The sequence below is a fragment of the Onychomys torridus genome, chromosome 11, assembly GCF_903995425.1.
Source record: "Onychomys torridus chromosome 11, mOncTor1.1, whole genome shotgun sequence".
Taxonomy (NCBI): Eukaryota; Metazoa; Chordata; class Mammalia; order Rodentia; family Cricetidae; genus Onychomys; species Onychomys torridus.
In genome coordinates this window covers 74,508,255-74,535,626 of record NC_050453.1, presented here as the reverse complement: position 1 = coordinate 74,535,626, position 27,372 = coordinate 74,508,255, and the positions used below count along the sequence as shown (strand labels likewise).

Here is a 27,372-nt window from a genome sequence, read left to right as displayed (position 1 = left end):
ACTTGCTTGAAGATTGAGATGGTGACGGTAGCTTTATGACCAGAGAGGAGGACCTGTGGTGCCCTGCCTCTGCCCCGGAGCCTGATGACATCGGGAAAGAGTTTCTGGAGCGATGCTTGAGGATGAGAGCTGAGCCCACGGCCCTGTAAGCCTTGTACTGGGACAGGCTTGGGCCCTTGTGCTTCCTGTCCTAGAGAAGTCGGAACCTAGTCATGTTCTTTCTGGAAGAGCTTTGTCTTCCTGTGCAGGAAAGGCTGCTGCCTTTGTCACATATGATCTGGAGATGCCTCCTTCCATTCCCAACCACGTTTATTCACGAAAATAAAATAACTTGTTCTGCAGCTGTCTGTTGGATTCATTTCTGCTCTTGATTATTGCCTCTATTTCCATGAGTGAGTTTCTTCTGGCTTCTCTGGTAGAAAGGCCACATCAAGTGAGAGGCTTTGGAGGTGACTTTCTGAAGTTAATACCAGTGGCTTTGCTTTGGGGGAGGGGGTGTTGTTTTTGTTTTTGAGTGGCAGGGGTAGGGGGGTCCCAAGTAGCCTCTTACTAGTCTTGAATTGCCTAATCCTCTCGCTTTAGTTTGATTGCTGGGATATGGGTGTGCCATTAATTTTATCTGGCTTCTAGTATAAAGACTGTCTGCCATTTACTTGGTACTGATTTATTTTAATTCTCTATCCTAAGGGTAATTTTTTTTTTTGGAATTGTTTTCATTTTTTTTTTTTAGAAGAAATAGGCCACTTTTTTAATTGAATTTATTTGTTTGGTGGGGGACGTGCATGCTGTGGAATTTGTGCAAATCCCAAGAGAACTTGCTAGATAGTAGATCTCTCCTGCCCTGTGGATATAGGACTCTGGTCATCAGGACTGAGTTCATTTGTTTGCCAACAGAGCCATCTTACCTTTTTTTTTTTTTTTTTTTTTTTTTTTTTTTTTTAATCTCCTGGTGTTTAAATGTGTAGAGATTAGGGCGGAGATGGCTGAGTTTGGATGCTCAGTACCCATGTGAAAGGTCAGGTGTGACACCTGTAATTCTGCACTGAAGAGGCGGAGACAGGCAGTTTCCTAGGGCTCACAATTGGGAAAGACACCCAAGATCTACCTCTCCCACCACGCATGTGTGTGCACTCAAGTTCATGAAGATTTATACAGAAACACAATACACTTTTTCCCCTGACGATGACACCGGTTGAACCAAGTTCTGCTTTAACTATCCTAGATAACCCAGTTAAATATTGTGTGGATAATCACTGTACTTTACAGCCTCGGTTATAAAGTCAGGATTCCTCCCTCAGGCTTCCAAAAGTGCCTTGAACATGGGTCTGCCTTGGCCAGCACTCCTCCTGAGCACTGTTCTCCTGAGTCTTGCATGCCAGGGGACTGACTGGGAATCCGACAGGAATTTTATTTCAGCCGCTGGGCCTCTGACAAAGGGCTTAGTGCCTAACCTGAGCCATCCGCTGGGAACCCAGGGCTCTGATTTGGGAGCTGGTAGCAAGGCCATCTCCACCTGCCAGCAGCCGTTGCCGTCTCTCTTACCGCGGTATTTCCAGAGTCTTCACGCCAGTCAGGTCACCCACTACAAAGTGCTTCTGTCATGGGCACAGCTTCTCCCAACAGGAAGCTCCAAGAATCCAGACCAGGAAGCCGTGCGGTGCTACCGCCAACTCCTGCAGACCCTCAAGGCTGCCCAGCTTCAGCCCATGGTGGTCCTGTGCCACCAGGCCCCACCCACCAGCGGCACCTTCCAAAGAGACCGGGACTTCGCTGACCTCTTTGCCGACTATGCCGCATTCGCCTTCCAGGCCTTTGGGGACCTTGTTGAGATCTGGTTCACCTTCAGTGATGTGGAGAAAGCTATCGTGGGTCTTCCCCACCAGGCTTCGAAAGCCTCTGCTCTCCAGACCCTCAGCAGTGCCCACAGGAAAGCCTTCCAAGTGTACCACAGCAAGTACTCTTCTCAGGGTGAGTACACACAGACATGGTGGCACAGCAGTGGCCTTGCCCACCTCCTCTCCTTGCTTCCATGAGCAGGAACTGATGTCCCTCCCACTGTGCGCTTCCAGGAGACCCCCAGATCTGAGCATTGCTAAGAATCTGCCCCCAAAGGGAACACAGATATAAATGCCCAGCGTTTGTCTGAGATGTCTTTTCCTTTGAGATAAAGTCTCCTGTAGTCCAGGCTGGCTCATTATGAGCTCAGAAGATAAGCTGGAACCTCCTAACCTCCTGACTTCCCCTGAATTCTTAGGTGACAGACATGCCACCACATCCAGTGTTGTGCAGTGCTGGGGTTTGTGCAGGCCAGGCAAGCACTAACCACTAAGCCGTACCCTAAGCTCATGTTAAACGCCATGTATATGGGTGTTTTGTCTGTATGTGTGTCTGGCACCATGTGCATGCCTGTGCCCTCAGGTCCCCTGGAACTGGAGTTACAGAGGGTTTTGAGTCACCATGTGGATGCTAGGAATCAAACCAGGGGCCTCTGGATGAGCAGCCAGTGCTCCTAACTGCCGAGCCATCTCTGCAGCCCTTGAAAACTGTCTTCTAGAACTCTTCCTCAAGGTCAAGTCCATGCAGCTGTCTTTCTCTCTCCTTCCTTGAAGGGGAGGTTCTAGTCAGGATTGCTGCCACATTCTTCTAACAGTTCTTGAGCACAGAGCTGCCTTGGAGAGAAGCGTGCTGTCCCGAGAGTCTCCAAGGAGACTCGGCTGTGGTTCCCTTCAGACTCCGCTCTTAGGAAAACAAGTGCAGACTTCCTAGTTGGAGCTTATAGTGCATCAAGGGAGGCACAGGTAAATATGCACCATGGGTAATGAGGAGCCTGTAATTTGTGAATGCACAGTGGAGACTAAAACTCCGTGCATGCGGGGCAAGTGCTCTACAACTTGTATTAACTTACTTTTTACTATCAACAAATTATGGTGCAGTGACTATTGCTGTGTATAAATTCTTGCCCACCCTCTGATAATTCCTCTTCATACAGCCTTCAAACTGAAATTAGCAAGGTGTGGTGGCACATACCTGTAAATGTAGCAACTGAAAGACTGAGTGGGAAGATTGTAAGTTCAAAGTCAGCCTGGTGCTCACATCTCTGTGAGTTCAAGACCAGCCAGAGCTACATAGTCAGATCCCCATCCTCCCCCCAAAACATAAGAAAAGAGATAACAAATGAAACCGGTGTTTTCAAATAGCTGCATTCTTTAAGACCTCAAAACATAGGTGCTGTTACACCCACTGCTACAATGTTGATAAAGAATAAAACCAGTGTTTAAAATAGTTTTTTGGGCGGTGGTGGCACATGCCTATAATCCCAGCACTCAGGAGGTAGAGGCCAATGGATCTCTGAGTTTCAGGGTCTACAGAGTGAGTTCCAGGACAGCTAGGGTTACATAGAGAAACCCTGTCTCCAAAAACAAACAAACAAACAAACAAAAAGTAACTGAGTGGTATGGCTGAGGGTTTGCAGAGCAGAGTAATTGCTGTGCATGCAGGAAGCCCTGGGTTCCAGTTGGTGCATTGCATAAACTGGGCATAGTGACACATGCCTGTAACCCAAGCACTGAAGTTGAGACACATGAGGTCCTGACTCATAAACTAATTAGTTCACTAATTAAAGTGACATAAGCAAAATGAGCCACAAGTGCTGAGAATGTAGTTAAGTCTGTAGAGCACTTACCTGGCATGCATGGAGCTCCATTCCCACCCAGCACAGCTTAACTCAGGAGGCAGGGTCAGGAGGAGTGAGGGCTTAAGGTTATCCTCAGTCACATAGCAAGTTCAAGGCCAACCTGGGCAAGAAATGGGATCCAAAATAAAAAGGAAGAAGAAAATGAAAAAGAAATTTTCCACCCCAAGACAGGGTCTGACTATGTAGTTCTGGCTGTCCTTCAACTCACTGTATAGACCAGGCTAGCCTTGAACTCACAAAGATCCACCTGCCTTTGCCTTCCAAATGTTGGGATTAGAGCTGTGAGGCATACTTGGCCAGGAAAAGAAAAATCCACTTAACAATAGGAAGCAGGAGCTAGATGTAGTGATATGCCTGTGGTTTCAGCACTCAGGAAGATTGTGTATTTGAGGCCAGCCTGCGACACATAGTGAGACCCTATCTCCAATCCTACCCCCACACAAACAAAACACAGGCTAAGGACTTGAGTAGACATCTCTCCAATGAAGATGTGGAAAGGGGAAAACAGCAACAACACCACAAACCCTTAGAGAAGTGTCCATCAAAACCGTGTGTGTCCACTTCATGCCTAAGGATGGTTGTGAGACATCGCTGAGGATCCGGAGGAACTGCAAGGCTGTGCCTCACTGTGCAGAGTGTAAAAAGGTGCAGCTGCTGTGGCAGAAGGGTGAGTACCTCTGGTGCAAGTGCAGGTGCACACACAGCGCAGGGAAGCACTCCAGCTAACACTGGGGACCCCCATCCCGCTGCAAACAACAACCCATAGAGCTGACGCCAGGAGCTCGTGAGGAAGTTGTTCATTTTGGAAGGTCAAACATGCAAGGTTCACTTAAGCGTGGCAATCTAAAGGTTATAACGTGGCCCCATTGGGCCTGTCCCTGAATGACTGGAGACAGTTTTATCTTATCAGAATGAGGACTGCCTCCCAGAGAGGGTCCCTACTCCAAGCTTTTCTTTTTGTTTTTTGTTTCTTTTTTTTCTGTGACACAGGGTCTCACTATGTAGCCCTGGCTATCCTGGAGCTCACTTTGTAGACCAGGCTGGCCTCAAACTCAGTGATCTGCTGTTTCTGCCTCCCAAGTGCTGGATTAAAGGTGTGCACCACTATCCTGGCTACTCCAAGCTTTTCAAAGTTCTATGCATAGCAGAACAAGCTCTGGGGTCAGGGGTGCAGCTCAGGAGTATGGTACTTGTCCAGCTTGTGTAAGGCCCTGGGGTCCATCCCTAGTACCTCAGCAGACACACTGCTGTAGTTGGGAGTGCCTTCTTGCTGCAGAGACTGAATGCAAGAGGCAGTATGTAATCCCACAGTTCAAGTCACAGAGCACCTGCTCTGTGTGGGTCCAATTTTTTTTGTTTTTGTTTTTGTTTTTGTTTTTGTTTTTTGTTTTTCGAGTAGCTCTGTGTAGCTTTGTACCTTTCCTGGAACTTGCTTTGGAGACCAGGCTGGCCTCAAACTCACAGAGATCCACCTGGCTCTGCCTCCGGAGTGCTGGGATTAAAGGCCTGAGCCACCACCGCCTGGCCGGCGCATACCTTTAATCCCAGCTCTCAGGAGGCAGAGGTAGGTGGATCTCTAAGTTCCAGGCCAGCCTGGTCCATAGAGTTTGTTCCAGGACAGCCAGGGCTACACAGAAAAAACTTGTCTCGAAAAGCTTAAAAAATTAAAAACTTATTTTGTTATTATTAGCGCCACACACATGTATAAAAGTCAGAGGACAACATCTAGAAGTCAGTTACCTCCTTCCATATGGATTCTGGGATTGAACTCAGGACATCAGTGCACAGCAAGCCCTTTTGCATACTGAGCCATCTCGCCAGCCAAACTCCTCGTGAAACAAGTCTCTCACTGGCCTGAAACTCATGAAGTAGACCATGCTGGCAAGCCAGCTGCGCACTACTACCCCTGTGCACTAGTAACCCTGGCTAATTTACATGGGGTCTGGTTCTTGAACTCAGGTCTTCATGAGGCAGTCACTTGAGCAACTGAGCCCTGTTCCCAGCTCTCGTACTCCAAGCTTATTTCTCGAGGAGCACACAATGTATGGGTTGCACGTGCATGCCAGTTAGACAGTAAGGAATCCAACCCCTCCGCATTAGTGTTTCTCAGGGCCATCTAAGGACCACACCAATAGACAGCTTGTGTTAAAGTTCTTGTCCCTGGCCGAGGATGTAGCTAAGTCAGTAGAAGGCTTGCCTAGCATTTGGAAGGCCCCACCTTCAATCCTCAGCACTGCATAAACCAGGAATGCTGGTGCCTACCTATAATCCCAGCACTTGGAGAAGAAGGCAGAAGGGTCAGAAGTTCAAGGTTATTCTTGTCCACCTGGAGTGTTGGAGGCCAGCCTGGGCTACATGAAACCCTGGCTCAAAAAAGGCATTGGGGGTAGGGGTTAGTGGAGAGATGGCTTCTAATTGATTAAGAGTGATTGTTGCTCTTCCAGAGGACCAGAGTTTGGTTCCCAGCACCTACACAAGTGGCTCACAACCCCCTGTAATTCCAGCTCCAAGAGGTTCCACACTTTCTTTGGACCTCTGTTGGCATCTGTGTATGCATTGCATATACTCACATGAACATAGAAATGTACACATAAATAAAAACAACCCTATTTTTAAAAGGGTTGTTATGTTCCTGGGCCTATCCATGTCTTTACTCTAAATTCGAAGATGGGTCCTGACATAGCTTTCTTTTACCTTTTTTTTTTCTAAATTTTTTTGATGAGTATGTGAATCAAGTTTTTTTGTGTGTGCATGTGTACTTAGTAAATAGGTTTAAAGTCCTTTTTTTGTTTGTTTATTTTTGATTGTTTTGGTTTAGTTTGGTTTGGTTTTTCAAGACAGGGCTTCTCTGTGAAGCCTTGACTGTCCTGGAACTCACTCTGAAGTCTATGCTGGCCTCGAACTCAGAGATCCACCTGTCTCTGCTTTGCAAGTGCTGGGACTAAAGGCATGCACCACCACCAGCCAGCAGCTTTCTTTTTCTTAAATTTGTTCCGCAGGCAGTTCTGGTGTACACGAAAGCTTGAGAATCATCACCATGCTCCCTAAGAGCTAAGCAGAACTAGCTTCGCACACCAGTATTTCCTTTGTTTTCCCATCAAGGCACAGGAGCTACAATGAGGGGGAAACCCAGCAGTTTCCTGAGAGCACCAAAACTTTGGGTTTTGTTTTGTGTTAGGTGGGAGCTCTGGTCCCTATCAGCCAGAAATGCAGGTGTGGATAGAGCCAGGATGACCTCAAGTTTCTGATCTTCCTTGCTTCTACGTCTCAAGTGCTGGGATCACAGGCATGCACCACCACACCTGATTTATGCTGTGTTGGATACCAATCCCTGAATTTGGTGCAAGCTCTCTACCAACTGAGCTACAGTCTCAGCCCAGAGCTGAGACTTTTAACTAGAATTCAGAAAGGGGTTCTCTAAAGAGGGACACGGACGTAGGGGGTCAGGCAAGCTTTATTAAGGGATGAAAACTATAAGGTACACCTCACAACACAGAACAGAGCTGAGACACCGCCGCCGCTGATGTCCTGCCATTCCACCCAAGGGTGATGAAACCAAACCACAAGCCATGCTTCTCTGCTGCTCGCTGCCTGCTCCGACAGCCCCAGAAAGAGGGCATGACCATTGCTCCACAGTTTTTAAGGGGTCATGTATCTTCAGAGAAGACCATGCTCATAAGGCCAAAAACCAAACCAAACCAACCAAACGAACAAAAAAACACTCCATTCAGTTGGTCATGAGACTGAGTGGCAGAATCCCCACAATAGTTCCCTTATCACCTTAGAATAATTCTTTTTATTCTCACTTTTCCAAGTGCTCTGTATGTAGGTTTTGATTCGTACAAAACAGTCTCTTAACCAGGCATGGTGACATACAAATTTAGTCCAACCACTCAGGAGGCAGAGACAAGCAGACCTCTGTGAGTTCAAGGCCAGCTGCTCTACAGACTCTGACTTCCAGGATAGCCAGGGTCACAGAGTAAGACCTTGTCTCAAAAAAAAAAAAAAAAAGAAAAAGAAAAAAATCCAGATTAAAACCAAAATCGTCTCTGCAAAAGACGTTATATTTTTTAGCTATTTTGTTTTTTACAGTCTGACAGCTGGCTAAAGACAAGTCGGGGTTGTGATCTATCTCTGCAGAAGCTTAGCCCTCCCTCCGCTACTGTTCCTTCCTCTGTTTGGTTCTAGGAGGAAGACTCTCTGTGGTCCTGAAGGCTGAAGATATCCCTGAGCTTCTGCGAGCCCCATCCTCGACTGCACTCACCAAGGTAGATGCGCATCTGGAATGCACAGGGAGAATTGTGATTGTATTTATTTGTTTTGAGATAAGTTCTCTGTAAGAAGAAAAGAACAAGAGGCCCCTCAAGGGCAATGGGGCAGGTTTATTTCTGGATCAACCAGAGAAGGGCTGTCATCAGAGAAGACGAGACTGAACTCTCACTGGCTGGAGTTTTTATCAGGGAGGGTTGGTCAAAGGGCAGAGGCTGGGTTTGGCCAGAGTTGTTAATTGTTAATCTAGGACATACAGAAATGCTACTTGTGTTGACTTTATGATTTGGACTTAGGGAAAGTGGAACTGTTAGTTATAGGAGGGGCCAGAGGTGGTGATGGGCCTTAGGCTATAATGTAATCACAGAGAAGGGGGTGCTATATAGGACAGAATGGGGGTGCCTCCAAGGTAAGATGGTCAAGCATTCTTTCAGTCTCACTATATAGATCAGAAAGCCTTGAACTCACAGATCTGCCTGACTCTGCTTCCCAAGGTGCTTATATTAAAGGTGTATTTCACCATGCCTGGACAAATTGTGATTTCTTAAAAGTGAGGTTTTTATTTGTTTCTTCTTATTATTATTAGTTTTAAATTCTTGAGATAGGGTCCTATGTATGTCAGACTAGTCTAGAACTCAGTCTATAGCAGAAGATTAACTTGAACTTCTGACCCTCCTGCCTCTGCCTCCTGCGTGCTACAACCTGATTAGAGGCATGTGACACATGGCCACGCTGTCGTGAAAGCTTCTGAGTGGTGGGCTACAAACCTTGCCCTGGTTTGACATCTCTATAAATTCTTCTAAACAGAATCCATTCTCGGATCTATAGCTACATTCAAAGGAAATCCGGTTTGTTGTGTTTTGGCCTGGCTCCATTAAGAAATCAGAGTTCAGACAGGCAGGGTGTCATATGCCTTTAATCCCAGCACTCAAGAGGCAGAAACAGGTGGATCTCTGTGAATTTGAGGACAGCCTGGTCCACAGAGTGAGTTGCAGGCCAACCAGAGATAACTAGTGAGACTCTGCCTCAAACAAAACAAAACAAATATACTTCTTGAATCCACATGGTCTACACATGCCCACACACAGGAAAAAACATTAAGAGATAATTGAAAAAAATATACTGCTGGGGGTTGGAGAGCTCAGCTCAGTGGTTAAAAGTGCTAGCTGTTCTTCCAGAGGATCCAGGTTCAGTTCCCAGAACCCACATGGTGGCTCAAAACCATCTGTAACCTCCAGTTCCAGGAGATCCAATGTCCTTTTCTGCCCTCCTTGGGTACTTGCACATGCTGCACAGAAAATAAAAATAAACTAACCTTCTAAACAAAATATACTTCTTAGAGTACCGTCCTGATTTATATTCTCTGTGCTTTTTTAAATTGTAACTTATTTTTTCTTTTGTTTTAGAACAAGGCTTCCCTATGGAGCCCAGGCTGACCTTGAACTCTTGATCTTCTGGCCAAACAGGGAGTCCAGAGTCAGAGAGAGAGGCACACACTGTGCAGGCCCATTGTAATGCCCTGGGGGTTTGCACTTTGTGGTGATATTTTAATTGTGCTCTAACAAATAAAACTTATCTGGAGATCAGAGAACAGAGCCAGCCACTAGATTAAACATAGAGGCCAGACAGTGGTGGCATACACCCTTAATCCTACCACTGGGAGGCAGAGATCTGTCTGGATCTCTGTGAGTTCAAGGCCACACTGGGAACAGAGTCAGGCATGATGACACATGCTTTTAATCCCAGGATTTGAGATCTCGTGACTTTGCTAGGGAAGGACATCCCAGGAAGTGATGGCAGGAAGCAGAAAGGCGTATAAGGCATGAGGACCAGGAACTAGAGGCAGTTTAGGCAGTTCAACTGCCCTCAGGGGTGAGGATTCAGAGGCTTTCAGTCTGAGGAGTTGTGGAAACAGGATCGGCTGAGAAGTTGGCGAGATGAGGTTGGCTGTGGCTTGTTCTGTTTCTTTGATCTTCCAGCTTTCACCTCAATATCTAGCTCTGTTTTTTTTTTTTTTTTTATTAATAAGACCACTTAGCAATTCATGTTACAGCACTCCCCAGAGGGAACCCACACACTCTCCTGGGTTTACCCCAAAGCTTTGTGCTGCATGCAGTTGGGTGAGACACCAGTTCAAAGGCTGTTGCTAGACAAGCATTTTTAGGATCAGCCCTTTGGACTCTTGATAACAATTATCACTCATTGTAAATTAATTTAGATGGCATTTAGTCACTTGTTTATAGCCAGAGACTTGTTTATCCAGAACCTTACTGTGACTGGTTTTCAAGTTTCTGAGCTGGCAGATCTGGACTCTGGTGAACACTGAGGATCACTTGATTAGGAAAGTATTGAGAAGGGCGGTAATGAGCTCGTGAGATCCCAGCCAAGAGAGAAATAGAGTGGCCAGCCAGCCAGGCATGTGGAGTCAGGGGTGTGTGTGTGTGTGTGTGTGTGTGTGTGTGTGTGTGTGTGTGTGTGTGTGTGTTAGCCCCACTACTTGGAAGGCAGATGCAGGCAGATCTAGGAGTTCAAGGCCAACCTAGCTTACATAGTGAATTCTTGGCCAGCCAATGACTAGACGGCAAACAACAACAAAACAGAAGAGACGCCTGGATTTTAGGTGGGCACTGGAGGTCAACTCATGGAGAGAACTTCCTGAGTGAGCCCTTTCGCCAGCCCCTTCCCTTCTTCTATTTTTTTCATTTTTATTTTTCAAGACAGGGTTTCGCTGTGTAGCCCTGGCTGTCCAGAAACTTGCTGGGTAGACCAGACTGGCCTCAAACTCAGATGTCTGCCTGCTTCTGTCTCTCCCAAGTGCTGGGATTAAACCGCCTGGCCTTCCTTTTTCCTTGCTTTTTAAAATATTCCTCACATTTTTGTTTTGTGTGTGTAGTGTGGTGTATGTCTGCGTGTAGGCATTCACACTCTGTGGCACTTATGTGGAGGTCAGAGGGAAATCTGGGAGTCTCAGTTCTGCCATCATGTCATCAGATTTGATGGCAGACACCTGTATCTGCTAGGCCTTCTCACTGTTCTTCTCCTCCTCTTCTTCAAGACAAGATTTCATGTTGCACAAGCTAGCCTTGAACTCGTGAGGTAGCCAAGGATGAGAGTGCTGGACAGACAGGCACCGTCATGGCCTGTTTATGTGGTGCTGGTGACAGACCCAGGGCCTTGCACATGCTCAGCAAGCATTCTGCCCATGGAGCTCCATGCTCAGAAGAGCTGGAGACCTTGGCTAGAGGATGGTTAGAGAGCATGGGTGGTCGGGACTGTGCAGCTTGTGTCTTCTGCTAGTAAAACTGGTCAAGTCAGACCCAAGAGTGTCCCCAGATATCACAAAGGTCAAGGGGAGAGTGCTCCCTGGGGGAAGTTCCAGACTCCGACTCCCTCCCTAGTGCTCCCCCACTTGTTGGCACCCCACACCCAGCACACCCATTTTCACACTTACTAGTTAACCATGCACTCACGCTCCTGCTGTAGATGCATGCACACACAGCCCCAGCTTTCTCCTGGGGCATCACCAGATTGAGTTAGTTATGGGGAGAATCATAGCACACTGCTGAGGAGGGCTGGTTCCTAACGGTGGAATTTCCTTATTTCTAGGACTCAGTTGACTTCCTCTCTGTTGATTTGACTTATGAATGTCAAAGTGTGGCGACTCTACCACAGAAGCTGAGTGAACTGCAGGTAATGTAAGCTTTTCCATCTTGATGGTGAGTGGCAGGTTCTGGACAGCTTATTAGAGACGTGATACTTTGGCTAAGGCATGGACTGGGCCTTCCATAACAGTCTGACCCGCCAAGCCTCAGCTTCGGAGATTCCCACTTAAAGAGACCATCAGGATGTGGGTTGGCTATGGGCTCTCCCTGGGCTTGCTGTGGGCTTTTTATGGGTTCGCTATGGGGTCTCCATGTGCTCACCATTCACTCTCTGTGGGCTATGGGTTCCCTGTGGGCTTTCCTTGGATTTGCTGTGTGGCTCAGTTGATGGACTACTTGCCTAGCATGAGCAAAGCCCTGAGTTCCATCCCCAGCACAGCATAAAACAAGTGTAGTAGTGCATGCTTGTAATCCCAGCACACAACAGGCAGAGGCAGGAGGACCAGGAGTTCAGAATCATTCTCAACTACACAGTGAGTTCAAGGCCAGCCTAGGCTACATGAAACCCTGCCTGAGAGAGAGGGGTGGAGAAAAAAGAACATCACCACAAGCTGCCATGCAGTGGGGGGGGGGGGGCACCAAACCCCAGCCACAATAAAACTAACTTAAAGTGAAGTCAAACATACCAGCCTGAAGATAATTTTACACCAAAGATGTTGGGAGAAAAAATGAGGAAGGACAGCAAGGTCATAAGAGCCAGAGCACCAGAAAGTTTGCTGTGAGATTGTCTGCTCCTAACATCGAAGCTACAGCCATAAAGTCTCACCACCATGACCGCCTGCCCAGACGTGAGCTGAGCAAGGACCACAGCAACGAACGTGCAAAAGTGCATGAAGGAAGCCCCTGAAGCCTCACCTCTGCACAAAGAACTACAGATAAGATAACAGTAGAACTGTGAGCAGGAGAGGTGGTCCTCCCCAGGGAAGAGCACACCGTTGGTTGTCCAGTGCCAAATGGTCAGCCCTGAAAACATACATGCAGATAACAGTATATGGACTCAAGAGACTACATTTAGGAATATATGTGTGTAAATCTACCTACAAATACATATATGCAAGCAATAAGAATTGACAAAAAAAGGAGGCCCTGAATTTGAAGATGAGAAGGGAGGGGTAGATTGGAGGGCTTGAGGGGAAGAAAGGGAAAGAAGAAATGTAAGTAAATGACAATCTCAAGAATAAATAACAAGAATAGAAGGAAATCAATCACTGTGCTGAGATCTCCACAGTGACAGTAACACTTTTTGTTGTTGTTGTTGTGGAGTTAAGGACCAAACCCAGGGCCTTGCACTTGCTAGGCAAGCTCTCTACCACTGAGCTAAATCCCCAACCCCAGTAACTGACTTTTAAGAACAATTTTGTGTATATGTTTCTGTGTGGATGTATACATATTTGTGCAAATGTATGTTCCTCCTGCTGGGAGGGAAAGGTATTGCCTGTGTGCACAGAGACTGGAAGAGGGCATTACGTCCCTCAGTGCTGGAGTGACAGGCAGGCATTTGTGGGAGGCCTAGCTGTTACACAGGATCTGAACTCCTGATTGTGAAGTCGGTCTCTTAGTCACAAGTCATCTCTCCAGGTCTTTGACTTTTGATTATAGAAAGTTGGAAACAAATCCAAAGTAGAAAGGAAAGTGGAGACATGGAAAGCTTGTTCTCCATAGCTGGAGTGTTTACCTGTTGGCATCACGTCTCCTTTCCAAACTGTATGATAAACTTGGAGGGAAGCCAGGGCTTTCTACACTCTAGACAAACAGCCAACCAAAGTACATTATCAACCTCACAAACCAGAATATTTTTTAAGCAAACCACAGATGCTCATGAACATGGTGGTGTGACATCTTGGTTAAACTGTTTAAATAGTGCAGACTCCTGACACAAGCGGAAACTTTGCTCTTGACCTTAATATTGTTGCTGGCTTATGAGGTGCACCATCTAAAATGAACTGGTGTGGGTATCACTTCATTTTGGAATGGTTGGTGGCCAATGGTCACTGAATAGTGAGTGTCTTTCTTCCTCAAAGTCCAAGTCACTGTCCTCAATAAGTGGGATGGCCAGAGGTCATTTCTAAAAGGTGAACATGTAGTATCTCACCTGTTCCTGTTACTAACGACATACTTGTTGGCCTTTATCTTTTCTAGAACATTAAGCCCAGAATGAAAGTTTTCATTTATACCCTAAAACTTCAGGACTGCCCATCCACAGGGAAGAGCCCCTCCTCACTGCTCTTCAGCCTGATTGAAGGTGAGTGAACCAGCATGTTACTAATGTTGAGTGACGTTTGGTACCTTGGCTTGTTGGATTCTCATGAGGGAGGAGCCTAGGAAAATGGCTGAACTGAGAGCCTACAGAATGAGGCTAATGTCCCCTCCCTGCTTCCCTGGTAATGAGCTCCTCCTGTCCAAAGACACCGAGAGGTTATGTACAGATGCCAAGGATGCCCAATATGGAAAGCCTTCGGGCCTTTGATGGAAACTGTCAGCATGGAAACATACCCTGTTCTGGGTAGCCCCAGTGGCACCTAAGATGCTAAAAATGTCTAGGTGTAGGACCTGCTGTTCTAAAACTGACTATGTAGTTCAGCTAGGCCTTGAACTGAAGGATAGTCTTTTTGGTGTGTGTGTGTATGTGTGTGTGTGTGTGTGTGTGTGTGTGTGTGTGTGTGTGTGTGTGTACATATTGGTGAAGGTGCGTAAGGAGGACAGAAGAGGGTGTTGGATGCCCTGGAAATGGAGTAACAAGCAGTTGTGAGCCACCTGCTGAGGGTGCTGGGATCTGAACTCAGGTCTTCTAGATAGGCAGCCTGCTCCTTAACCAGTCATCTCTCCTACCCCAGCCCAGCTTTTTGTGTAGATATGGAGGTTGAGTTTAGGCCCTCGAGTTTACCCGGAAGGCACCTTACCAATTAACTCCCCAGCTTTCTTTTTCAAAATTTCCCAGCCAGGTGTGGTGGCACACACTTTTAATCCCAGTACTCAGGAGGCAGAGGCAGGTGGATCTCTGTGAGTTCAAGGCCAGCCTGGTCTCCAGAGCCAGTTCCAGAACAGCCAAGGCTACACAGTGAAACCCTGTCTCAAATAACAAAAACAAAAGACCAAAAGGGTGGGGGAATACATGCCTACTCCAGATTGCCCTGAAACCTCCTGCATCCAAGACTCTGGGGTGGTCCAGCTCTCTTCTGAATTGTTTGGTATTCACCCTGAAATGTGAGGACCAACATTCTAGTGTTTAAGCAGGCCAGACACATCCATGGTGTTTTCAGAAGGGCTTAGAGTCATCGCTTGAGGGGTGGGTGGGTTTTAGAATGAGGCAAACCGCTGATTGCATGTGTGTGCTAGAGCTCCACACACAGTCAACCAAGCTGCTTTTCTTACAGCCATAAATAAAGACCAAGTACAGACTGTTGGGTTCGACATCAGTGCGTTCCTGAGCTGTCCATCCAGTTCTGAGGAGAGGTAATGTTGGCTTGCACAGTTAACTCTAAGTAACTGGTAGTATGGGCTCTGCTGTTGTTTACATGGACAGTCACTGGGGACCATTGTCCTTGTCTCTCTAGGGTTTTTTGTTTGTTTGTTTGTTTGATGTGTGTGTATGTATGTGCACCACCTGCTTAAGTAAAACTGCAGAGGTCAGAGTACTTTGTCAGTTCCCATGGAGCCAGATTTCTCATGTGAATGCTGGGAACTAAACCCAGGCCTTCTGCAACAGCAATAAACAGTCTTAATTGCTGAGCCTTCTCTCAGGCCTATCTTTGCCTCTTGGAGCAGCGAACAGGTTCTAGTCACTTAACAGATGACAGATGGAGGCTCGGAGGGAAGGGTGGAGAAGCAGTACCTCATTGAGATGTACCTGGGCCCTACACAGTCTGGCTTCCTCACTGTCACATTCTCCCAGGTCTACATATTTAGCAGAGCTGAGATTTAAGATACTGGGGGAAGTGTGCCTATATGTGGCAGAGAAAGCTAGTTCTTGGGCCAGCTAGATGGTTCAGTAGATAGAGGCACCTGCAGCCAAGCCTGATGACCTGAGTTCGATCCCTCAGGCTCACATGTTGAAAGGAGACAACTGACACCCCCAAATTGTCTTCCTACCCTCACACACACACACACACACACACACACACACACACACACACACGTCATGTGCATGGCCACACACACAGAGTCCCTAGACAGACAGACAGACAGACAGACAGATAGATAAATACATACATAAATACATAAATACATACACAAATACATAAATACATAAATAAATAAATAAGCTGGCTGGGTGGTTGTTGACTCTGAGGGTGAAGACATCTGCCTTGTGTCCTAGTTGTTTCTCTTGCTGTGATAACACACTGACTGAACCAGCTCAGGGAGGAAAGAGCTGATTTCATCTTGCAGGTCCATCATGGAGGGAGTCAGGGCAGGAACTCAAGGCAGGAGTTGAAGCGGAGGCCGTGGGGAACGCTGCTTGCTTGTTTGCTTTTCATGGCTTGTTTAGCCCTCTTTCTTTGTTAAAGGTTTATTATTTTACTAATTTATTTTATACATTTGGGTCTTTTGTCTGCATGTATGCACACCAGAAGAGGGCACTATAGTCCTTGGAACTACAGATACAGACTTCGATGAGCCAACATGTGGATGCTAGGAATTGAACTTAGGACCTCTGGGAAAGCAGCCAGTGTTCTCAACCTCTGAGCTATCTTCTCTCTCCAGCTCCCAGCCTGATTTCTTGTACAACTCAGGACCACCTGCACAGGGATCATACTACATCCCACAGTGGGCTGGGCTCTCCCACATCTGTCATTAAATCAAGAAAATGCCTACAGACTTGTGTACAGGCCAGTCTGACATAAGCGTTTTCTCAGTCAAGGTTTCCTCTTCTCAGATGACCCTAGCTTGGTGTCAAGTTGACCTGGTGACCCTAGTTCCATCCCCAGGTCCCATGTAAAGGCAGACAATGAGTGCCATGAAGTTGTCCATATACAACAACCTCAGCAGCAAATAGTGAAATTTAAAAAGGAAATAAATCTAATAATGTTTTCAAAGGGAAGGAAGAAGAAGAGAAAACCATAGTTTTTCAGTGTGGAATGTGGAACACCTTCCCCAAAGCACAGCACTGACAGGAAGCCAGTGTAGAGTAGAGCCATGCTCCAAAGAGTCCTTACTTTAAAAAGTTATAAGAGCGATTTGGGCTGGAGAGGGTTATTCAGTCTGCAAAGAGCCTTCTCTGTAAGCGCGGGGGCCTGAGCATCCACAGAACAAGTATAAAAAGCCAAGAATGGTGGTACATACTTATCACCCCAGCACTGGAGTCAGAGATGGCCCTCCTCCTCCTGGTCCTCCTCTTCCTCCTCTTCCTCATTCTGTTCCTTCCTCCCTCCCTCCCTCCCTCCCTCCCTTCCTTCCTTCCTTCCTTTCTCTACTTCTCTTCTTCCTCTTCCTCTTTTTTCTCTTTCCTTATTTCTTATTCTTCTCCTTCTTCTTAAGGTTTTACTGTCTAATCATGGCTGGCCTGGATCTCGCTCTGTAGACCAGGCTGCCCTCACATTCACAGAGATCTGCCTGCCTCTGCCTCCTGAGTGCTGAGATTAAGAGCATGAGCCACCATGCCTGACCCTGTGGGGCGTTTGTAACTCAGTCATTAATAATGTCCCTTTGTTTCCCTTCCATCCCATAGCCCGTCTTGTTCTCTAACTGACAGCCTGGCCTTTCAGATTGAGCAGCAGCAGGAGAGAGCAGTTGTGCCCTCTCCCCTTCTATCAGCCTACCAGAGAGTCTGGGCAGCCTTTGCCAACCAGTCTAGGGAGGAAAGGGATGCCTTCCTGCAGGATACATTTCCAGAAGGGTTCCTCTGGGGCGTATCTACCGGAGCTTTTAATGTGGAAGGAGGTTGGGCCGAAGGCAACAGAGGGCCGAGCATCTGGGACCACTACAGTAACCTGAATGCTGCCAAGGGCCAAGCGACAGCAAAGGTGGCCAGTGACAGCTACCACAAACCAGTCTCTGATGTCGCCCTGCTCCGAGGCCTCAGGGTTGGGGTGTACAAATTCTCCATCTCCTGGTCCCGGCTGTTCTCCACGGGGCGGAAGAGCAGCCCCAACCTCCAGGGTGTCGCCTACTACAACAGACTGATCGACAGCCTGCTGGACTCGAACATCGAGCCCATGGTGACACTGTTCCACTGGGACCTGCCTCAGGCCCTTCAGGATCAAGGCGGGTGGCAGAACGAGAGTGTGGTGGACGCCTTCCTGGACTACGCAGCCTTCTGCTTCTCCACTTTCGGGGACCGTGTAAAGCTGTGGGTGACCTTCCACGAGCCGTGGGTGATAAGCTATGCAGGCTACGGCACTGGGCAGCACGCACCAGCCATCTCGGACCCAGGAGTGGCTTCTTTTAAGGTACTCCCTCCAATCCCTGCAACTCCTACCAACTAGAAAACACATCTGGCTGTCTCCTTCCTGCCCTCAAAAGAAAACCAGAGAGAGGGAAGGATGGGTTCATTTTGTTATTGTTGTCTTGTACACCCAGGCTGATACTGAACTCCCCATGTAGCTGAGGATGACCTTGAACTTCTGATCTCTTGCTTGTATTCCTGAGAGCTGGGGCCACAGGCATCCACTGCCAGGTCTGATCTGTAAACAGTGAAGAGAATTGGACCTAAGCACTCTACCAACTGAGCCACACCCTCAGCCCCGGTCAAGTCTTCTTAACCCCAAAGACGAGTTCCAGGCTTGGAGGAATATCCTCATTGTGGGGCTCTTGCACATGGCCCTGGGTTCAATTCCCACCTCCTGCTGCTGTGATGATGAACACGGGCCACCATGCCCGCTTTTATGGGGGGTAGACCAGGGCTCTTGCATTCTAGGCTAGCTCTTCTGTGCATATAACTTATCTGTAGTCACAGCTTTTAAGCTTTTGTTTTTATTTGCTTTGGTTTTCTAGCTAGGTCTCAGTTTGCAGCTCAAGCTAACCTAAGTTTTCAGTCTTCAGATCACAGAAATCCTCCTGCCTCAGCCTCTAAAGTACCGGCCAAGCCACCACAGCTGGCTTTTGCAAGCTTTTCCTATGGTTGAGAATTTCCTGAATGTTTATGGTGGCTCCTGAGGTACATTACAGATTGGACTGAGAAAGTCTTTGCTTTTCTCCTCCACTCTGTACTTGTTACTTTTCTTACTGCTGTGACAACAGACCTGTCAAAAGCACTTACAGGCTGGGTGGCGGTGGTGGCACACATCTTTAATCCTAACACTGGGGAAGCAGAGGCAGGTGGATCTCTGAGTTCAAGACCAGCCTGGTAGCCAGAGATACAGAGAGAAACCCTGTCTTGCAAAACAAACAAACAAACAAACAACAACAACAACAAAACCCGGGCAGGCAGGGTTCCTCTGGGCTCTCAGCTCTAAGGTTCAGCCCAGCACAGTGGGGAAAGCATGGTGCCAGGAGCCCGAGGCAGCCGCGCACACGGCATCCACAGTCAGGAAGCAGACGGATGGATGGATGCTGGGGCTCAGTTCGATTTCTCCCTTTTATTCAGTCCAGGACTCCAGCCATGGAATGGGTCTTCCCACCTCAGTTAATGCAATCTAGAAACTTCCTCAGCACCTGCCTCGTAGACATGCCCAGGTTTGTCCACTAGATGACTCTAGATTCTGTTACACTGACGATGTTTCTTGGCATGATTTATTTTCTTCTTCCCCCTTCTTTTTCTCTGTGGTTCTGTGGGTGGAAGGTCACCCACAGCTTCCCATGACCCCCCCTTTTCTCTATGTCCTGTACCTCAAGAACAGTTAGATAAGTGCTTTGCACCCCGAGCCACACACCCCTTCTTTCAGTTCCTGCTCTGTGCTACTTCCTGGTGTAATACCTTGTCTTGTGGCTGCTGGGACAAGACACCATAAGCTGGGGGCTTAAACAGTTTCCTCACAGTCCCAGCACCTGAGAAGTCTAAGATCAAGGCACTTACCTGCTCGGTTTCCAGTGGGTCTGTTCCTGTCTGTAGGCAGCCTTCTTGTCTTGGCCTCCAGGGTGGAGAGAACATGGGAGGGGGCAGACAGAACATGTCCACTGGTGGCTCCCTTTATGAGGACGCCAGCCCCATCCTGTCCTACCCAGTTACCTCCCAGGGGCCCCTCCAAGCACTACCACACTGAGGCTCAGGGCTTCACATGTACATTTAGAGGGACTCAATTCAGCCCGAAAAAAGGTACACGGGTAAGATTCTTATTACTACTAGGTTTCTTTCCAATATTGGGCTGCCTTCTCCTTCTCCTTCTCCTCCTCCTCCTCCCCCTCCTCCTCCTCCTCCTCCTCCTCCTCCTCCTCCTCCTCCTCTCCCTCCTCCTCCTTCTTCTTCTTCTCCTTCTTCTTCTTCTTCTTCTTCTTCTTCTTCTTCTTCTTCTTCTTCTTCTTCATCTTCTTCTTCTCCTCCTCCTCCTCCTCCTCCTCCTTCTTCTGGTTTTTGGAGACAGGGTTTCTCTGTGTAGTTTTGGTGTCCTGGATCTTGCTCTGTAGACCAGGCTGGCCTCGAACTCACAGAGATCTGCCTGGCTCTGCCTCCCCAGTGCTAAGATTAAAGGCATGGGCCACTGCCACCCTGCCTCAGTTAAATTTTTAATTAATTTATTTATTATTGAGGTGGGTCTCTCTACGTAGCCCTTGCTGTCCTGGAACTTGCTCCACAGATCAGGCTGGCCTCAGACTCAGCGATCTGCCTGCCTCTGCCTCTCCAGGGTGGGGATTAAAGGTGTGCGCCACCACACCCAGCTGGGTTTTCTTACATATTTGCTTTTGTGGCATTTTCACAACTGGCCTTGGTTTAGTGATCCTGGTTTCCTCATCACTGTTTGATCAGTGCTACTCCATACTGCTGTACAGCTGTGTTGTTTTTGACAGAGGACGTCATGTAGTCTAGAACTTGTTTTGTAGACAGGGATGAACCTCCGATCCTCCTGCCTCCACCTCCAGAGTCCTGTGATTTCAGTCCTGTGATTTCACCATGCCAGGGGTCGTGTTGTGCAGGAAATGGAGTCCAGGGTTTTGTGAATAGGAGGCTGTCTCCCACTGCAGCCCATCCCAGCCCCATCGCTGATTCTGTTGACTTCGGCAGTAACTTGTTGACACTACTGAGTTGCTGCTAAGTGCCACTGTTGACATTACCTTCCTCCCTTTTTCCTCCCAAGGTGGCTCACTTGATCCTCAAGGCACATGCCAGAGCTTGGCATCATTACGACCTTCACTATCGCCAACAGCAGCAGGGACGCGTGGGCATTGTGCTCAATTCAGACTGGGCAGAACCCCTGGATGGGCAGAGCCCCCAGGACCTTGCTGCCGCTGAGCGCTTCCTGCACTTCATGCTGGGCTGGTTTGCACACCCCATCTTTGTGGATGGAGACTACCCCACCGTCCTTCGGGCCCAGATCCAGCAGATAAACCAGCAGTGTGGTGGTCCTCTGGCCCAGCTCCCGAAGTTCACTGCAGCGGAGAAGCAGCTCCTGAAAGGCTCTGCAGACTTCCTTGGTCTGTCTCATTACACGTCCCGCCTGGTCAGCAAGGCTGGGCCGCAGACCTGCGTCTCCAGCTATGATAACATCGGAGGATTCTCCCAGCACGTGGACCCCACGTGGCCCCAGACTGCATCTCCCTGGATCCGGGTGGTGCCCTGGGGCATAAGGAGGCTGCTTCAGTTTGCTTCCATGGAGTACACGAAAGGAAGAGTTCCAATCTTCTTGGCTGGGAATGGCATGCCGGTCGGGGAAGGAGCCGATCTCCTTGACGACACAGTGAGGGTGAACTACTTCAACCTGTACATCAACGAGGTGCTCAAGGGTAAGAAGGCTGCTGATCCCGAGCAGGGCGGCTCTTACCCCGAGTCTTCGGAGTTCTGTGTAATGAGTCAGAGCAGAGACTGAACTCAGGTCGTCAGGCTTGCTCACCAAGATCCTTTCTTTACTGAGCCATTGCGCCAGCCTCTCCTGTCCAGTATTCTAACGCACTTGTTAACTAACCAGTGTGTATTGAGAGCATGATGAACCAGAGATTGTGTAAGACAGTAAAGACACATCCTTCCTGAAAGAGACCCTCAGTCCATAGTGGGATGCAGAATGGACTGACACAGGCTAGGACCCCAGTCCACTGACTCCCCTCAGTGCAGTAGCCCCTTTGAGCTCCACCTCCCTCAGCTGGCTATCCAGTCTGCACTGCACTTCTCTTTCCTGTAGCTGAGCCACGCGTACATGCTCGGTCTGACCCATTGCACCTTCTTACCCAAGTGGGAAAGGATGGCAAGCGGTTTTCAGCACATAGGTCACTAACCTAGAATGAGTTCATGACACCTGTGACTCACAGAAGCCGATGATCTGAGAAGATGTGATTAATGGCCTAGCATCCATATCTTCTCCAGCCTATGCCTCCATCTTCATGTGATCTAGGGGCGCTTGTTGTTAGGCATGGTGGTACATCCCTTTAGCCTGAGCACTTGGAATCAGAGGCAGGAGGATTGAGAGTTTGAAGTCATCCTGGAATACTTAATGAAGGCCTGTCCCAAAAATAATTAAATAGGGGGCTTCAGAGATGGCTCAGCGGTTAAGAGCACTGGCTGTTCTTCCAGAAGTCCTGAGCTCAATTCCCAACAACCACATGGTGGCTCACAACCACCTGTAATGAGATCTGGTGCCCTCTTCTGGCCTGCAGGCAGAATACTGCATACATAATAAATAAATAAATCTTTAAAAAATAAATAATAATTAAATAGGCCAGGGGATGTCACTCAGGTGGTAGAGCGCTTTCCTAGCATGCTGGCAGTAGTGGGGTCCATCCCTAGCACTGTGTAAACTGGGGAGTGTATGCCGGTCACACCAGCTCTCAGGAGGCAGAGGCAGTGGGATCAAGAGCACAAGTTTATCCTCAGCTACAGAGTTTGAAGCCAGCCTGGGCTGCCTTGTTATTATTTTTTTAAGTGCATTTGTGGGGGTGGGGTGGGGAGTGGCACCCGGAGAGATGGCTCAGTGGTTAAGAGCACTGGCTGCTTTTCTGGAGGACCTGAGTTCAATTCCCAGCACCTACATGGCCGCTCACAACCACCTGGAACTCTAGTCCCAGGGGACCTGATGGCCTCTTCTGACCTCTGCACACATGCTGTGACAGACATACATGCAGGCAAAACACCCGTACACATAAAAATAATTTTTAAATTAAAAAAAAAAACAAGGAGGATGGCATGCTGAGGAACAACAGCTGAGATTGTCTTCTAGTTTTCACACGCATTCACACACACACACACACACACACACACACACACACACACACTTGCACATGCCTAACTTTTGTTTTCTCTTTATAGCTGTCAAGGAGGATTTGGTGGACGTCCGTTCATACATTGCTCGTTCTCTCGTTGATGGCTTCGAAGGACCCTCAGGTTACAGCCAGAGGTTCGGGCTGTACCATGTTAACTTTAATGACAGCAGCCGGCCAAGGACTGCCAGGAAATCTGCCTACTTCTTCACCAGTGTCATAGAAAAGAACGGTTTCTCTGCCAAGAAAGCAAGAAGAAGCCCTCTGCCTCTGAAAGCAGACCTTGCCTCCAGAGCCACACCCCTCTTCAGCTTCCCATCTGAGGTGCCCTCCAAGGCTAAAATAGTGTGGGAGAAGTTCTCCAATCAGCCCAAGTTTGAAAGAGATTTGTTCTATCATGGCACATTCCGGGATGACTTCCTATGGGGCGTGTCCTCTTCAGCCTATCAAATCGAAGGAGGCTGGGATGCTGATGGCAAAGGCCCCAGCATCTGGGACAATTTCACCCATACCCCGGGGAACAATGTCAAAGGCAATGCCACCGGAGATATAGCATGTGACAGCTATCACCAACTGGATGCCGACCTAAATATTCTTCGCACCCTGAAGGTCAAGGCCTATAGGTTCTCTATCTCCTGGTCTCGGATTTTCCCAACAGGAAGAAACACTTCCGTCAACAATCATGGTGTTAATTATTACAACAGGCTGATTGACGGCTTGGTGGAGAGCAACATCTTCCCCATGGTGACGCTGTTTCACTGGGACCTGCCCCAGGCCCTCCAGGATATTGGAGGTTGGGAGAACCCTTCTTTGATTGACTTGTTCAACAGCTATGCTGACTTCTGTTTTAAGACCTTTGGTGACAGAGTCAAGTTCTGGATGACCTTTAATGAGCCATTGTATCTGGTGCTGTTGGGCTATAGTTCAGGGGTGTTTCCCCCAAATGTGCAGGACCCTGGCTGGGCACCTTACAGGGTCAGCCATGTAATCATCAAGGCTCATGCCAGAGTCTACCATACTTATGATGAGAAATACAGGCAGGAGCAGAAGGGGGTCATTTCACTGAGCCTCAATACTCACTGGGTGGAACCCAAGGACCCAGGGCTCCAAAGAGATGTGGAAGCTGCCGACCGGATGCTGCAGTTTTCCCTGGGCTGGTTTGCCCACCCCATTTTTAGGAACGGGGACTATCCAGATGTCATGAAATGGAATGTGGGGAACAGGAGTGAACTACAGCGCCTGGCTGAGTCCCGCCTGCCCAGCTTCACAGAGGAGGAGAAGGGCTACATCAGGGGTACCGCTGACGTCTTTTGCCTCAACACCTACTCATCTGTGTATGTACAGCATAACACTCCTAGGCTGAACCCACCCAACTATGATGATGACCGGGAGCTGACGGTCAGCGATATGACCTCTTCGTCCATCTCCACGGTAGTGCACGCGGCCGTGCCCTGGGGGATGCGGAGGCTGCTGAACTGGATCAAGGAAGAGTATGGCAACATTCCCATTTACATCACTGAGAATGGACAGGGGCTGGACAGTCCCACGCTGGATGACACAGCGAGGATATTCTACCACAAAACCTATATCAACGAGGCTCTGAAAGGTGCATGAGACTCCAGCCTCTCACTAAACCTCCAGTGTCCTGTCCTCTGTCCGTCACATGTCCAGTCTCCTGTCCTCTGTCCATCACATGTCCAGTCTCCTGTCCTTTGTTCGTCATGTGTCCCCATGCTTTGACAGGTGCTTTGAAAGTCTCCCTTTTGGGCAGGGGCAGGGCTCAGTTAGTAAAGTGTTTGTCTTGCAAGCCTGGGGACCAGAGTCCAATTTCCAGAAAAAGAGCCAGGCAGGATACGTTTGTAATCTCTGTGCTGAGGAAGCAGAAAGAGGTGCTTCTTGGGGATCACTGGCTAGCCAGCCCAGACCACTTGGTGAGCTCCAGGTCACATGAGCGGCTCTGGAAAAGAAAAGTGGGTTTTCTGAGGTTGTGTTCTGGCCTACACACACACACACACACACACACACACACACACACACACACGCACACACACACACACACACACACACACTTGTAGAGCTGAGGATGTGACTCAGTTAGTAAATTGCTTGCCAAGAACACAAAGACCTAGTCTCCAATCCCAGCCCCAGAGAGGGCATGGTGTGCACACCTGCATTCCCACCACTGGTGCAGTAGGAGTAGAAGGAACAGAAGACATCCAGGTTTATCCTTGACTATAGTGAGTTCAAGGCCAGCCTGGGCTACATGAGATCCTGTCTCAAAAAATTTGAAATGACATCAATAAATTCACACTTGTGTGTTCTTAATATCTAAACAGGGCTGGGGCTCTTGAATTTGAGAGGCCTATCTTTTTACCCCACTCACTGTAGGGTCATGGAGGCTAGCAAAAAGTTAATAAGTACATATTTGACCTTGAAAATCCAGTTTGGGGCAGTCCTCTGAGAATCAGTTCCAGATCCCGTGTTTCTGGCTTCCAGCTGCAGGTCAATCCTGTCTGCTGTCAACACACTTCTGCTGTAGCATCTTACAGTCAACTGTTCTTTTGTCATGTTCTGCTACTGGACAATGAACTTCTTGACTATAAGGCACTGTCTTTCAGTTCTACATCCCAACAGTCTATCTGTTGCCAGTACCCGGAGAGTCATACACTTATTAGAAGTCATCCCAGAAAGAAAGCAAAGTACTTCAACACTAACTTGAGAATGCAGGGGTTTTTTTGTTTTGTTTTGTTTTTTGTTTTTTTTTTTAATGATTTATTTATTTATTTAGTATACAGTGTTCTGCCTGCACATATAGGCCAGAAGAGGGCACCAGATCTCATTACAGATGGTTGTGAGCCACCATGTGGTTGCTGGGAATTGAACTCAGGTCCTCTAGGAAGAACAGCCAGTGCTCTTAACCTCTGAGCTATCTCTCCAGCCCCAAGAATGCAGGTTTAAGAAACACATCCATCCTTTGCTGGGGGGGGGGGCATTCGGGAGGCAGAGGTAGGCCTATCTCTGAGAGTTCAAGGCCAGCCTGATCTCTATAGTGAGTTCCAGGACAGCTAAGGTGACATACAGCAACTCTGTTATTGGTGAAATGATTAAGGCCACTCCACATAGTTAAAAGGGAGGTTTATTTTGTGGGGTAACTTACAAATGAAGGGATAGGTTGTAGGTTCTGGCAAAGGTATGGCACAGTCCAGCAGTGTTCTCTGGAGAACTCTGCTCGGTCTACCTCCTGCGTCCAGAGTCCCAGAACCAAGTGAGAGCCCTCCTCTCCATCCTGGGCCTTCTGCTTCCTTCTTCGCCCCGCCTTGTGGGCGTGACCATTACTGAAGCCTCAATGGGGGTTGGAACTTCCAGGCCAAAGCTGGGATGGCTACCCACTACACTCTGTCTTGAAAAAAAAACCCACTGTTCTGGTGGAAGCCCCCCCTCAGCCCTTCCCCCACCTCTCTCTTCCCAAACTCTGCCTCATCTCAGAAAACCCGCCAAACATGGCTCCTCCCCAAGAGATGCCCAAGACCACTCCCACAGGGTATTTAAACTGGCCCCCAGAAAACAGATGTGGTTTTTCTGTCTCTCTTCCCCATCTCCTCTCTGAGGGACCAGAGAAATCATCCAGGATCATTTTTACCCATTCAACCTGGGCTTTTTCTGATTCGGTTTGATTTGGTCTGATTTGGATTGCTGCATCGGCAGAGAGGCCTTTTGGGTACAGAAACTTTCCAAACACAAAAACTAACAAAAAGCGAGAGTGGGGAGGTTGCGTGTGCCCTCTCAGGAAGCACATGACTGTACACTTCCCTGGTTGAGGGACATAGCCTGGAGGCCAGTGCCAGCACATGGCTGGGCTTCTCCAGGCTCCTGCCTACTGCCTAAAGCTCTCTTCTGCTCTCTCTGGCATAACCTAGCCTATAGGCTGGATGGTGTGGACCTTCGAGGGTACTCTGCCTGGTCACTGATGGACAACTTTGAGTGGCTGTCGGGCTACACGGTCAAGTTTGGATTGTATCATGTTGACTTTGACCGTGCGGACAGGCCTCGGACAGCAAGAGCCTCAGCCAGAAACTATGCAGACATCATCACCAACAACGGCATGCCCCTGGCCAAGGAGGACGAGTTCCTGTATGGAGAGTTCCCCAAGGGCTTCATCTGGAGTGCGGCATCTGCTGCATATCAGGTGAGGAGTCTGGAGTCAGGAGAGCACTTTCCTACATTGCTGTTGGGCTCCAACCTTCTGCACAGTGCTGGGGAGGCAGGCGCACAAGCCAGAGCCTCCCTAGGACCTGTGCAGGCCAGTGTGGGGGCGAGAGGATCCAGGTACCTCAGGCCGCCACATTCAGTTAGGTCAGTTTGGTGGGGGCTGGCTTCTTCCTTGTCTTGTTGCTGATGCTGTGGTAAAACACCAGACACAGGAACTGAAGGGTTGGAACTTAGGTTCACAGTTTAGGATGCCGGTCTCTG

The 27,372-nt window shown here is 48.4% G+C and overlaps 1 protein-coding gene across 2 annotated transcripts in view; it reads left to right on the top strand.

Annotated features, from left to right (window-relative positions):
* Positions 1–1,313: 1,313 nt before the first annotated feature.
* Lct (lactase) overlaps positions 1,314–27,372 on the top strand; it is a 41,451-nt gene continuing 15,392 nt past the window's right edge. Inside the window, exons 1-9 of one of the 2 annotated variants that reach the window (XR_004946229.1) lie at positions 1,314–1,968; positions 7,883–7,962; positions 11,570–11,653; positions 13,765–13,867; positions 15,000–15,078; positions 17,291–18,011; positions 20,793–21,438; positions 22,952–24,508; positions 26,820–27,088. Coding sequence is in view for 1 of the 2 variants with exons in the window: in XM_036202951.1 (XP_036058844.1) it covers positions 1,320–1,968; positions 7,883–7,962; positions 11,570–11,653; positions 13,765–13,867; positions 15,000–15,078; positions 17,291–18,011; positions 20,793–21,438; positions 22,952–24,508; positions 26,820–27,088 (4,188 nt within the window). In the remaining variant the exon portion in view is untranslated. The remainder of the gene's footprint in view (positions 1,969–7,882; positions 7,963–11,569; positions 11,654–13,764; positions 13,868–14,999; positions 15,079–17,290; positions 18,012–20,792; positions 21,439–22,951; positions 24,509–26,819; positions 27,089–27,372) is intronic. The other variant, XM_036202951.1, reaches the window with a different exon arrangement.